This window comes from Oculina patagonica, chromosome 12 (genome assembly GCF_052425735.1).
Source record: "Oculina patagonica isolate OP01 chromosome 12, crgOcupat, whole genome shotgun sequence".
Classification (NCBI taxonomy): domain Eukaryota; kingdom Metazoa; phylum Cnidaria; class Anthozoa; order Scleractinia; family Oculinidae; genus Oculina; species Oculina patagonica.
In genome coordinates, this window is record NC_135769.1 from 1,192,618 (window position 1) to 1,206,490 (window position 13,873).

General features: G+C 38.7%; 2 protein-coding genes across 2 annotated transcripts; one reads left to right on the forward strand and one right to left on the reverse strand.

The window, feature by feature from the left end:
- Window positions 1-828: 828 nt before the first annotated feature.
- Window positions 829-10,078, forward strand: LOC144633776 (branched-chain-amino-acid aminotransferase-like). The gene is made up of 13 exons (XM_078492645.1): window positions 829-959; window positions 1,455-1,487; window positions 2,080-2,280; window positions 2,671-2,781; window positions 3,273-3,392; window positions 3,751-3,914; window positions 4,402-4,489; window positions 6,224-6,278; window positions 6,727-6,812; window positions 6,909-6,977; window positions 7,804-7,875; window positions 8,310-8,381; window positions 9,262-10,078. Exons 1-13 carry the CDS (start codon window positions 858-860, stop codon window positions 9,301-9,303), a joined length of 1,215 nt encoding a protein of 404 aa, XP_078348771.1. The 5' UTR covers window positions 829-857; the 3' UTR covers window positions 9,304-10,078.
- Window positions 10,079-11,165: 1,087 nt separating this feature from the next.
- LOC144632353 (circadian locomoter output cycles protein kaput-like) lies at window positions 11,166-13,431 on the reverse strand. The gene is made up of 2 exons (XM_078490980.1): window positions 11,402-13,431; window positions 11,166-11,301 (listed from the first exon to the last, which is right to left on the reverse strand). The coding sequence occupies exons 1-2, from the start codon at window positions 13,429-13,431 to the stop codon at window positions 11,166-11,168; spliced, it is 2,166 nt and encodes a 721-aa protein (XP_078347106.1).
- Between the last annotated feature and the right edge of the window lie 442 nt (window positions 13,432-13,873).

Sequence of the window (13,873 nt, forward strand, 5' to 3'; positions counted from 1 at the left end):
ACACCAAATGCCTGGAACAGGCTATGCTACAGGTGGCATGGGAAGAGTGTGGGTGGAAAGTTAGGTGGTGGGAACTGTGAGAAAATTAACCGGGAAATGTTTTGCTTATTAAATTGTGTAAAATTATGCAATAGATAAAGCACGTAGAGAAGGGAATCCCTTGGAGATGGTAAGGAACTGGGAGGAAAAGATCTGGGAAGTGCCAGTACCTGCTGCAGTGAAAATACATGAAAAATGTTGTAAATTTTCATACAAAGTTAAAGTTGCAACAAAACAGCGAGACAAATATTTGCACAAAGAGAGGTCAAGTTTCAGTCGTATTTTCAATAATTTTTCCAAACTTTTAAGTACATGTTTTGCTTGGGAGGTAAAAGTTGTAAAGTTTATCAAACCAAAATGAAGCTTTAGTTTCCGGATTTGTGAATACTGTAAAATTACACTAAATAAGCCCCCCTCCAATCTTTGTTGAAAAGTCCTTTCGAAAAAAACCCTCCCGAAAATAGAAAGCCAAGAAAACCTTAATAAAGAACTAAAAATTATTCGTTATATACAAGTTCTGACCCCAGTTATTAACCTGAAATCATACCCTCCCTCCCTACTACTGCTACCCTCGCTTTCGTACAAAGAAAAAAGAACGCCTGATCGCAGGTTAGTTAGACGTCAAATGCGGTATTTTTATGTGGTATTTCCTGGTTTTAAAATAATTCTGGAAAATCCTGTGGAAAATCATTGCGTAATTTAATTTGCGTGCTGCATACCCACACCTCCACTCCGCCCACCCAAACAACCAATCACAATGCGTTTGGTAATCGACCAAAATCGCTCCAGGAGCTCGCGGAAAATCTGCAAAAAGCAAGATGGCGTCGCGTTTTACGAAATTCGGTTCGATCTGCGTTACCTCTTTCCGTTTTTCTGCTTTTTCAAGCACAACAAGTAAACATCTAAAGCCTCAGCTTTTGGTAAGGTTTCCATATGCATGTTTTCAGCTTTATATCGTAGTTGTAATGCGCTACAATTCGAACATTCGGTAAATCCATTATGGGGCTGCTAATTAAAAATTGTTTCGAATGTAATAATTTCTGGGGATTTAGTTTTTTCCAGTGAAAGTGGCTCAGACTTCTTTTGTAATTGCGAGGGATTAATTGTAGTACTTTTGCCCTGCCTTTATACGTAGATCTAACCTCTAGATTTTTATCAAATTTAAAACCGGCCACCATAAAATCAATATTAATGGCATATAACAGAGCTACCATGGGGTGCTATTTAACATTAATTTGCTCTGTGTGAGTGCTAGTTTTTGGCGAATTTAGATAACACAAAGAAGTACTAAGCTATGAAATAACACGAGTGTTGGTCATAGCAACGGGATGAGTAATTAGAGAAACTTATCTTTTAAAGCCGGCTTCATATGCTAGCCAAGTATTTTTAACTTGTTTGTTTGTGTTAATCTGTAGATTCGTAGTCTGTCGACAGATTCTGATATTAAGGTATGTAATATGACTAAAAAAAGTATTTTAATGCCCCTGATCTCAATTCCTAACTACATGAGAATTTTATTTGGTTTGACAGTGTATAATAATTGGCAAGATTTCATATAACCCATACCGGTACTTGCATGCATTAAGTTTTATGGGGTTACAGGAAATTTTTCCCATACGGCTTTATGGCAATGTTCCTGAATTTACAGTAGAATACTGTAATTAGGAATTTTTTGCTCGTTTCAAGCAAGATGGCAGAAGTGATGCTAGTCGTTAAATAAAGAAGTCATTGAATAAATGTCTTTTCTAACTTGTGACCTTTCTTATTTTCTTTTGATTTTCCTGCCATTCAACCATTGTTAAACATGTTTTATATGTGCACACACACACACACACTGAGGATTAACAAAAAGAAGAAACATGTTTTAAAGTTCTTCTCATGTACTTTTGTGGACACAAACTGTGTTTGATCTTGAAGATTAGGGATAGGGGGGGGGGAGGGAGGGAAGGTAGATCAGTGTCATAATACCAAAAAAATCATATCCCTACTCACTGTACAGAATATTATAAAATATATTAATTTTGTTGTTGTTGTCTTAAGTATGACAGACTTGTTGTTGAACCAATCAAGACGCCAAAGCCCAAACCAGATGTCAATTCGTTAGTCTTTGGTGCAGAATTCACAGATCACATGCTCAGCGTTGAATGGTCTGCTGACAGTGGCTGGGCTGATCCCAAAATTGCACCGTATCAAAATTTGTCACTCGCTCCATCATGCTCAACATTTCATTATGCACTGGAGGTATGTAAGGGGTTCTTAATTAGTAGCAATAAGGAAAATGATCACTGGTCAATTAAGTAGTGCAAGAGATTGTAAATAGCAGTTAGTAATAACAATGATGATGACGACGATGGAGGTGAAGAAGACAATGACGATGATCATGATCATAGTGATGATGATGATGATGATGATGATGATGATGATGATGATGCTGGCTGATCAATGATAACTTATCAGTTCAGCGCGCGGTGCTAGAGATCATTATTAAATAACTGTTAATAATGATGATGATGATGACGATTGCAATGATGAAAACAATGACGATCATGATGATAACAGGTGATGATGATGATGATGATGTTGGCTTTTAAGTTTGAGATTAAGGTTTAAAATATATTTTTATGTTGATAGTGTTTTGAAGGGTTGAAAGCCTACAGAGGAGATGACAACAAAATCAGATTGTTCAGACCCATGGAGAACATGAGAAGAATAAACAGATCAGCTGACAGAGCATGCCTTCCTGTAAGTTAACAAAAATTATGTGACTTTTATTCCAATTTTTTTCAATTTTCAAATTATCAGCAAATCAGATAGGATGAAAGTAACTTCATGTAATATGTAGTGCAGTTTATAGTTTACTACACATATTCCTTTAAAACAGTAAATGTTGTATATTGTTTCTTCTTAATCAATCTTGTTTAAATCCAGAGCCTGTGTTCCAATGACCAGCGGTTGGGAAACTCAACGGCTCTGGGCAAATTCAAAACCGGAACCTGGAAATCCTGGTTCCGGTGCAATTGTGCCCATGCACCGGAGATTGTGGATGAAATGAACAAGTTTTCAACAGCCAATCAGATTTGGCCGTGTTTTTCGGCAGGCTTTCAGACTAGCCCAGGGGTCCTGATCCCTAGCCCAGACCAGAAGGATCGTGGCCTCTGGGGACGAGATTGCTTCTAGCTTTAATTAAGTTGTTGTTAAATGTACTGAAAGTTGTACCTGACTCTCGATCACAGGGTTTTGATGCAGAAGAATTTCTCAAGTGCTTAAAACACCTTATTAGCATTGAAAGAGAGTGGGTTCCGTACTCTAACAAGTGTTCACTGTACATCAGACCAACACTTATTGGAACACAGGTAAGACCAACAGTCATGGCTAGCATTTCTATCGACTATGCTGTTTAGTCTACCAGCTCAACCTAAACCTGCAAATAATTTTATTAAGAGTTTGTAAGTAATATATCAGACACAAGAGTCTGTGTTTCATTTAGGATGTCCAAACACCGAGAGAAGAGGGTTAAAAATATGACTCGCAGCAAAGTATTTTTGACCAAATTTGAGGATAAAAATTGCAGTGTTTATTTAAGTAAAGAAAATCCATGGGAGAGGACATTTGGTTTGAGTTATTGAAATGTTCGTGAAATCAAGGTTCTACCGTATTAAGTGTTTTTATTTATTAATAACAAACTTTGTTTTGTTGCTCTTTTTCCTTCAGCCCACCCTCGGAGTAAACAAGTCTTCTACTGCCCTCCTGTACGTGATTTTGTCTCCTGTCGGACCGTACTTTAAGACTGGTACCTTCAGCCCTGTTGCTCTCCTGGCTGATCCTTCCTTTGTCAGAGCCTGGCCTGGAGGCTGTGGGGACTCAAAGATGGGAGGGTATGTAAAAGCCTGTTTACACAGGCAATTTTTAAAGTGATCTTTGGCGTACTTTCCAATGCAACTTTTGTCACACTCAGTCTGGAGCTTGTGATGTAAATTGCTCAAACTAGCAGTGATTTCAGTGCGATTTGTCGATGTGATATTGCAGAAGTTTCTGAACGTGTTGAAAACCTCTGCGATATCATGGCAACAAAACATGCTCAAATGGCTGCTAGTTTAGCCTGGTGATACATTGATAAGTGTTGGTTAGTGTTGCATGGTGGTTGATCAAGACACTAGCCAGGTTTCTTGAATAGACAATGATGACAACCTAAACAATAGTTACAATTCCTAGCTATCAAACCCTGTGTGGTTGACTCATGGCTTCTGGCATGTTGCAACAAGGCAGATCGTATGAATGCCTATTGTGAAGCTGTCAGTGATAATTTCCAATACAAGTACAGAAGGCCAATTACTAATTGTTTTTCATGTACGAAATTCACAGAAACTATGGTCCTACTATTCTTGCCCAGAGACATGCTGAAATGCAAGGCTTGCAACAAGTTTTGTGGTTATTTGGTGAAGAAAGGCAGGTAGGAGGATATGTAAGAACTATCCAAACTTAAAAGAACTTTGATATGATTGGAAGGCAGAAATTATTTGACACTTGGCTACCAAAGCCCCCAACACTAATCATTTTATAAGTGTTCACAATTTTGTTTGCAATAATGACAAAAAATTCAATTAAATCATTTGGCAATTATTTCATAAAACTTAACATCTTCTCATTTGTTGAAAAAGATGATGGTAATGGCAAGAATTACCGTATTTATTCGATTAAGCGCCCAACCTCTAATAAGCGCCCAGCCTCGAATAAGCGCCCAGCCCCCACCCCACAAAGAGCTGAAGTGCACAAGAGGAGTATTGAATATTGAAATTGACTACCGTAAACACCCGCGTATAAGCCGCACCCGCAGATAAGCCGCACCCTGAGTTTAACAACTCAAATGTTGGAAAAAAAGTTTTTCGAAAGTAAATCAAAGAAAATCCAAAGTCGAGTCAAAAATCCAAAGTTGAGTTCAATAGTGGCCCTGTATTCTGTAGTTATGCCAGGAAGTCTTCTTCATCGAACCTAAACTCAATGAACATTGAAACATAAAATACTTCAGTCTTACCCACAATTTGAGCTCTTTAATATAATGAAAACCAACTTTGACATATTATGGGTGACCTTTTTCTAGCATTTGTTGACAGGTATTTCTTCATTCAACGCAGTTTTTCCATAGATTTTTGTGTGACAACAACAAGAACTTGCGTTTGCAGAACGTTCGTAGCTTAGTAACCAGGCATTTGATCGGACGCGAAATATGGGACTAGGGCGAGAACGTAAAGCAAAACAAGATGGCGATGGAGGCGTTCGGGTTTCGTGGCTATCATATTGACAAATTAAAGAGATTTGGGAGCCATCTATTGGAGATAAACTTGTTGGATAAAGAGAGTTTCGTAATCAATTCGACAAATTTTTCATCAAAGTGCAAAATGAGAAAGAAACAATTGGCCATCTTACTCGTGAATACTCGTGATATTTTTTTCGCTCGTAAAAGTATCAATATTACTGTTAAAGTTATAGGCCATTGTCGACACTGCAAACAGTATAGGAGCTGTCAAACTTGCAAAAGCAATGACCGGTACTCTTTTGTAGTTTTATGTGTTTTTAATTTACATAATTTTCCATAAATTAGCATCAGTTAACGAAAATTTACGGCACCTTTTCCGAATGTTCCCACAGATAAGCCGCACCCCCGCTTTCGAGCGAAAATTTTTGGAAAAAAGGTGCGGCTTATCTGCAGGGTTTTTACGGTAAGTACTACTAAGAGATTTCCCCCATGACCAAGTTTTCTAAGTATTTTACAGTATCTTTCAATGAACAGTTAAAATTCTGTTTTAGTACATCTTCACGTTTTGTTATTATTTATTGTTTTGTTACAAAAATAAACTTACTATTTGCTGAAAATAGTGAAAATTTAATAAGCGCCCAGCCTCGAATAAGCGCCCAACTCGAATAAACGCCCACCCTCAATGTCCAACAATTTAATAAGCGCCCAGGGCGCTTAATTGAATAAATACGGTAACTGTGCTGAGTTCCCTGTAATCAGAATAGATAGGGAATTAAATCGTTATTGGTTCCATCTTTACACTCCAGTCCTATCCCCCACCCTGATACTGGAACTAAGAGTTGTTCCATTGTTTGTTCTTGGTCATAATTTACCATTTTGAATAAAAAAGGTAATCTTTTTGTTTCCCATTTTTGAACTTTTTCGTTGCAGATCACAGAAGTTGGAACCATGAATATATTTATGTTTTGGATTAATAAGAATGGAGGTTGGTGTTAGATTGAAAACACTGAGATTTGATAGGAAGGCTTTATATGAGCTGTGCTGAGTAAACTGGACTATGTCTTCCCAATGACCAACTTACACCTATTTTTAGTGTTATGTGCATAGCGGCTTTCTATCCACGTCCATCTTTCAACATGCTAAACAAACAACACGGATCAAAATCAGCCAATCATAGCCCACTAGTATGACCTTAATTTGTGGGCTCATTTCATGAAATAAACACCGGTATACATCAGTTTGGCTCGTTTCAAACAGCACATCGAAAGACGATGTTGAAAGGTGGAGGTAAAAAGATAGCTATGCACGTAATACTGAAAGCGGTTGTAGCTTTGACCTTCTCTAATCTTTTTATCCAACAAGTGAACACAAATAATCAGGTGTTGAATTCAGTTTTCTTTTTCTAAAGTGTAGGCATTGTCTTTTTTCCTTAGAAAAGGAGCTGGTTACTCCACCCCTCAATGGTTTGATTCTTCCGGGAATTACGCGAAAATCTTTGTTGGAGCTAGCGAAAAGCTGGGTGAGTTATTCTCAGGATTAACGTTACTTTAACTACCAATTTTTAAATATAACATATTTAAATATTAATAATTATTTATTGCTTTCTTCCCTCTAGGGAGAATTCAAAGTGACAGAAAAGGAGTTCACTATGGATGATGTAATTGAAGCCTCACAAGAAAACAGGGTATAAAACTACAACTTCAAACTATCAAGACTTGTTTCCTAAATACCATAAAATTCTGCAAGCCCCCTCCTAATAAGCCCCCTTGGTTATAGGCACATCTACCTGGAAACAAAAAAATACATCTGGTTATAAGCCCCCGACCCACAGATATAAGCCTCCCTCTGCTGGATGACAGTATTGAACAGGGCTATAGGTTGCTTTTTCATGACTTTTTAGCTTAAAAACGTATTTCAATCAACACTGCCGTGGCTTGTTTTTTTATTCTGCTTATGATGACTAAATTATTCCCCCTGCATACTGTAAAATTCCGGTTAAAAGCCCCCCCCCCCCACTTATAACCCCCCCTGGTTATACGCCCAACTAGCTGGAACCAAAAAAGTACATCTGATTATAAGCCCCCCCGGATATAAGTCCCCCTCTACCAGATGACAAGTTGCTTTATTATGCGTTTAACTTAAAAACGTATTTTGATCAACACTCTGGTGGCTCGTTTTGAAACGTTTTTTTTATTCCACTTATAAAACCTTCCCGGATACAAGCCCCTCTGCTTATAAGCCCACCGAAAACCCCTTACAAAGTTGTATAAGCCGAGGGCTTATAACCGGAATTTTATATATTGTATAAGCCCTGAAAAACCCTTATAAATTTGTATAAGCCCGGGGCTTATAACAGAATTTTACAGTATTTTATAATAGTGAGATATACTTTGAAGATGTGGTTGAAACTGGCAATGTAAAAATGTTTCTTTTTTTCACGTTTTTGCTGAGGTAAGTATTAGACACCGATGAAGTTTTATTAAATTATTTTCTGGTTTTAATCTTAACAGATAAAGGAAATGTTTGGAGCGGGTACTGCTTGTGTAGTGTGTCCAGTGAACAGAATTCTTTATGAAGGACAGGTAAGAAAATGTTTCTCTCTGGCAGGGAAAAGCTAAAACCCAAACCCAAACCTACTCATGAATGAAAATTGCATTTTGCGTTTCGACATTCTTTTCGTCTGCAAAGGTGTATTATATTTAGTCTTCTTAGCAGCCGTTATTTGTTACACAACACTTGGATCAAAGAGGTCTAGGTGTATAAAGGTATTTACCACCCTAAAGGGTATGGATTTAAGCTGATTTGATCAAAGAATCTGCCATTTTGGTCTGAAATTTGTTATATGGTTTTGCCTTAAAACCTGGGAGACCAAATTTTGTAGGTGGCCACCAAAAAGTCCAAGGAGACTATCACCCCCCCCCCCCCCGGGGTTTGTTAGTCATATTTCCTTTGGCAGCCTATGTTATGTTTTATTGCGATAGCAGTTTCTTAAGAATCAGTTTTTTTTTTTGTTTAGAACATCATGATTCCTACCATGGAGAACTTGGAGATCACAAAGAGATTTTATGAGGAACTAACTGCAATCCAGGTATGTAGTATATCTAAAATGGAGCTTTGGCTTTAGCGAAGTGCTAGCCTGCGTGGGAGGCATCGAAAAGGGGGGGGGGGGAGGAAAAGTAAGAGGGGACTCCCTTCTTCCTTGTGCGTTTTTTCCTCCCCCTCCCCTTTTTACGACTGCCGCGCAGGCTAGTGAATTGCAAAAAAAATGCGCATTTTCTACAAGAGTTCAATTCTTGTCTAGGTATTTCCTACTGTTTGGAATCATCAATCTGAGTGCCGTGAAAAAGCTATATTGTGAAGAAAAATAGCCATAAAATAATGATGTAATAAAAAAAAATGTTAACAAGGGACAGAAATGATGGAAGAAATGTAAAAAAAGGAAAAAAAAACACTCACGGGGGAGGTGACTCAAGGAAACAGGTGAGGAGAATAAAGAAACTCATCAACCATGTGATGTTGTCTTGATGTGACACCAAATTCTCATAACTAACATTAAAAGAAATATGTGGTAATCAGTAGGAGAATTAGAGCAGTTTTCAACTGAGTGTCGTAAAACCAAAAACAAGTAATTACTCTGGCCAATCACAAAAGACAAAGACAATCCAGTGAACCAATCAGAATTCGAAGCAAATACATGTAGCTGGCAGAAATCGCGGGAAAACGTGCGCGAGCGAGTCACGATTGGTTTTGATTTTACTTCTGATTGGCTGAGAAAGTGGCGCGAGATTTTTAAGCCAATCACTAAGCGTAGTAATGAAAAACCAAAGCAAACGCAATTTACTTTCGACACTCAAGTGAAAACCGCTCTATCAGCCACGTTTATGTGGTATGATCAGTAGGAGAATTAACAAATCGAGCATTAACTAAACTTTCTCTTGAGTTAAACCATTGTCTGTGTTTTCTTTCAGTATGGTCGTACTCCGTCTCCTTGGAGCGAAATAGTTGAATGAACGAGGAAGTTACGCAGGCAACAATACTATTAGGCCTTTTGATACCGAAATGCAATTCAATTGTAACAATAAGTAGTCTTAAAACTCTTTGATTTACAAGTATTTGTAAGTTTAGGTCGCTGCTAAATAAACGATTTTTGATTGCATACTAGCGATGTCCGGACTTTAGCTGCGATAGGTTGAACTGGATTGCGTCCCCTATATGCAAGTAAAATCGTTCTTTCAGCGATAGAAAGGAATATGAAAACAAGTCTTTCGCAGACTTCACGTATAAATTACTCAAGATGTATCTTTTCTAGATTTCTTTTAAACACCACGTTTTATTCATTTTAACTCCAGTCGGCTAGGTATTTAATTTTGCAAAATTTTGTTTGGTTCAAGTTATCTTTTTGCTTAAAGCAGACATAAGAAGTGTTGTTTGTGAACAATGTTGCTTCGTCGAAACAGTGTCAAAATGTTTTAACGGTTTTGCCGTTTTTCACAGCCGGACTATGGAAATGCAGTAACTGTTCTAAGTTATTTTGGAGGTCGTGTTTAGTGTAGGACAACGGCTGGTCCATATTCGTTTAATCTATTCTGTCTCAGTGAAATCTGGGGTACATTTTGAGATGCTGTAGACTTTAGGTAGAAATGAAAAATAGATTTAAGGTTTTAAGCGGAACAAGGAAGTTGTTATTTCTGCTTTCTATTGTAATCGCATTTTCATGCCATATGTGCAACGTTATTTATCTAGAAACTATTGTACTGTAATAAACTGTGGGTAGTTTTATCTGGACGTCCGCTTTGTTATGATTTAACGTTTACGAGCAGATAAGTCGAAGTGAAAAGGCTTTTTGCCCGGGTTGCTCTTGCTGTGGACAATCCACCTTTCTCGCTTGCAAATTAGTATAGTGCGCGGTGGGACATGTCCAACAAAAGAAACACGCTACACTGGTGTAAGTTGCCTTTTTTTGGAAAGCTTCATTTACCATCAAGTTTGACGGATTTCAAAGGGCAAAGTGTTGCCGTCCCCTCACCAGCAAGAATTCTTCATTCCTCAAAGGCAAGAGTGGATTTCAACGGGAATTTCAGCACTTTGTCCCCCTTCCCTTCCCTCCTTTCCTCTTTCCCTCCCCTCCCCCGAGTCATTTAGTAAATAAACCCCTTTCTGGCTTGCTGGTATATTGGAGGATAATGCCCGAGGCTGAAAGATTGTCGAAAAATGAACAGTTGGTCGAGAAGCGAAGCTTCGAGGGCAACTGTGAAATTTTCCGATTAATTTTTACAACGCGCTTTATCGCCATTAAATTAAAGGAAAAACTACGTAATAAACCCCGGCGCAACTGTGGTTGAAACAAATGTAAGTTGATTGGTTTACGTAATTTTTTGTTCTTAATTTCATTAAAAGTTAGAATTGAATAAGGTGACTTCATTCGTTTGTTTTATGCTTGCCTACAAAATCGGGCGTCGGTTATCAAGTCGGACGCGGGATATTCGCTGATAGCCGTTGTCCGATTTTGTACCACGTGATGCGTTTTGTCCAGTGAACGCGCGCAAAAATTAATAGGTGGATTATAATTGGTTATGTCCCATAAGAATTACACGATACGTAACACGCTTAAACGATAATAAAGTGTTACATCACAAGTCAGAGGTAAGCGTTTCATTTCCCGGGCAACACTGATTCACTTTTATTTTCTCCTAAAATATCAGTGTAAAACGGCGTGAAAGTTAATTTTAGAGAATTTATAAACTGATGACCAAGCCAGGAATTGGCTTGATATGAAGCGAATTCTCCTAACTAATACTACAAGGAATATATGGAGATCCGTTACAAGAATTTGTATGTTGACATATGGGTAACAGTGTTCAAAACTGTGTTCCTAAAACCACTGATATTCATACAAAGATTCACTTGCACTGTAAGGAGAAACGTTTGCCGTGGTTAATATTTCCTGGGGAGGCGCGGTGTTCATGGGATTTATCGGCTGTGAAACAAGCGCGCGATTTTCACCGTTACTGTTGGCGTGAACGTTGTTCTGTAGTTGTTGTTGCTGCTGCGTGCTGCTGTTGTTGTTGTTGTTGTTGTAATATTTGCTGAATTCCTTCACCCCGTTGCCTTAGTTCTAATTGTTGAGTAAGCATTTGCTGTTGCTGATCATGATACAGCATCAAATGCTGCTGCGGAAAATATTGCGAGTTTAGCGTTTGCTGCACAAGAAGCGCTTGCTGTTCCAGTTGAGCTTGTTGCGCTTGTGTTTGAAGCCAGTGTTCTTGGTTAAAGAAAATATCTGGTTGTGTTTGCGTGGAGTTGGGTTGTTCCACTTTCATCGGTGAATAACTTTGTTCGTCTACTTCGTTGGTTATCTGTTGATTTTCTTCTGAAATCACGGCGGATGAAGGACTTTGGACACCAATTTCCTGAAGTCGCTTGGAGCAAATGGCTGCACTTTCGGTTGTGGGTTTTAAAGCTTGCGAACCCGAGCAAACCCGACGCATTTCTTCAAACTTTTTAAGCATCTCTCTGGTCGTGTTACATTCGTTCTCGATGTCGTTTGAAGATCTTTCCTTCTCGAGTCGCTCTATCAAGTCACGGATCTCTCCTTGAATCTTAATCTGCTTTTGAATAACGTTGAGTTCTTCAGTCTGTTTGTGAATCGCGTTTATAACTTGAACGTACTTTTCTTGCAGAAACTGATGAAGAGATTGCTGCGCACCCGTTAAGCCCACAGGTAAATTAAGGCTCTTTAGAAACTGAAAACTTTCTTGAAAATCAATTGGCTGACTATCAACCAGATCAGTTGTGTGCGGAATCATTGATGTGGAACTGCTCTGGGTTTCCACAGATCCAGGAGTCCGATCCATCGACGAGTCTGGTGTTAGGCTTCGAATGGTACTTTCAAAAGTCGTCCTTCGGGATTGAATCTTTTCTCCAATTTCCGCTGGCAAATTTGACCTCGAGCTATTAGAAGAATCGGATTTTCCATCTATTCCCTTGTTTGAACCATTTCTAATCTGCGTAAAGCTTTCTTTGTCCCGCGTCAAAATTTCTGCCTGTTTTGCGCAAACTTCAACGAAAGATACAACCCATGATAAACAAGTCACCGCTACAGGCTTTGAGTCCCAATCGCTGTAAGATAGATGATAACGAGACCGAAGCCAAATCCATGACTGCCCTTTTGTAAGATGACGATAATAACAAGTTGTTATTCTTCCGGTTAAAAGCAAAATTTTATGGTACTCCACCAAATTGTCCAGATCTTCGACATGGCAGAATTCGTACAGCGAATTTCCAATTAATTCCGAAGAGAAAAACCCAAGAACACCGGCAACCCGTTTGTCCAGATAATCGTATTTCGCTTCCATATTTAACGTCGCCGTGAATTTCGTTTGTGGACCATCGGCTTTGAGAAGGATCTTCTCAACCGGAACGCTGTTCAAAGGCCTGGCTAGCATAATTATGCATTTGGAATCTTCGAGGTTTTCGTTATTATCCCTCAATAAATTTCTTAATATTGTTCCAAAGCAGCAGATTGTTTCAAAATCGTTGCCCTGACTGTATGGGCCGCGTCGAAATTCGCAACAAAACGGTTGAAAGCGTTGAGCAAGGTTTTTACCAGACGGATCAATTATTGTATCGTCTTTCAAAACCGAGAGCATTCTCTGGAAAATAAAATGGTCCTGCGTGTGGATGAATTCAAACACGTTACGCTGTAAAATGTGACCAGGTAAATGCCCTAGAGTAGAGTGCGCATTGTCCGAAATATAAACAACCCTTCCAGTTTGGTCCAAAGCGAATATTAACATATTCTGAGATTCCAGATAGACGAAGTCCAACTCATCATCGGTGACGAACGCAGGTTTCACATTTCTAAACAATTCATTCTTAACCTTCTCAGCTGCTAACTTTTCCTGTTCAAGAAAATATTCACCGCTGAGTTTCAGAATAGAGCTCTTTTCCTTTTTTTTCTTTGAGTCACATCTCTCCGCCAAAAGGACCGCAAGCTCGTCGATAAGTCCATTAAATCTGTTACGCCGTCTCTTTTCGAATTGATTACGATCGTTCCGCTTGCTTTCAGATTCTTCGTTGTCTTTCATGCGTTGGAAAAGCTGGATTTTTTTCTGCTGTAATCTTGCTTCTTTGGACATCACAGGGCAAACAAACCCAATTACAGAAAAGTAGAAAGCAAATCAAGCTGTTTTAAATTGCATTCGGTATGTTTATGGTGCGGCAGTAACGTGATTGGTTAATGGTTTAACATTTGTTTTCGCAGGTCACGTACGACCATTGTCCAAAGTAAGCACCTGGTTTACTGAAAACTGGTCAAAAAACAATGCTGCACTAACTCACTCTAGCTTGTTAAAATACGAAGTGTTAGAGGTGAACAGTTTACAAGAACAAAAAGTACAATTTTACAAGTTATCTGACAAAAAAATTGTCGCGACAAAATTTGGCAAATTGTGCAATTCACAGCACGTGACGCCCCCCCCCCCCCGAAAGAAGCAGTATAAATAGAAACATGCTTGTCCTGATACTTGTCTGAAGTGTCCGAGTCAGCCGCCTCTTAGACGGCTTTTTTTTAGACGAAAA

Excerpts from the sequence above, each read along its gene's own strand:
- LOC144632353 (XM_078490980.1), bottom strand. The coding sequence starts at position 13,431 with ATGTCCAAAGAAGCAAGATTACAGCAGAAAAAAATCCAGCTTTTCCAA. Across the intron at positions 11,302-11,401 it reads ACTCAACAATTAGAACTAAG|TAACGGTGAAAATCGCGCGC; the intron begins GCAACGGGGTGA and ends TCACGCCAACAG.
- LOC144633776 (XM_078492645.1), top strand. The coding sequence starts at position 858 with ATGGCGTCGCGTTTTACGAAATTCGGTTCGATCTGCGTTACCTCTTTC. Across the intron at positions 1,488-2,079 it reads CGACAGATTCTGATATTAAG|TATGACAGACTTGTTGTTGA; the intron begins GTATGTAATATG and ends TGTTGTCTTAAG. Across the intron at positions 2,281-2,670 it reads CATTTCATTATGCACTGGAG|TGTTTTGAAGGGTTGAAAGC; the intron begins GTATGTAAGGGG and ends TTATGTTGATAG.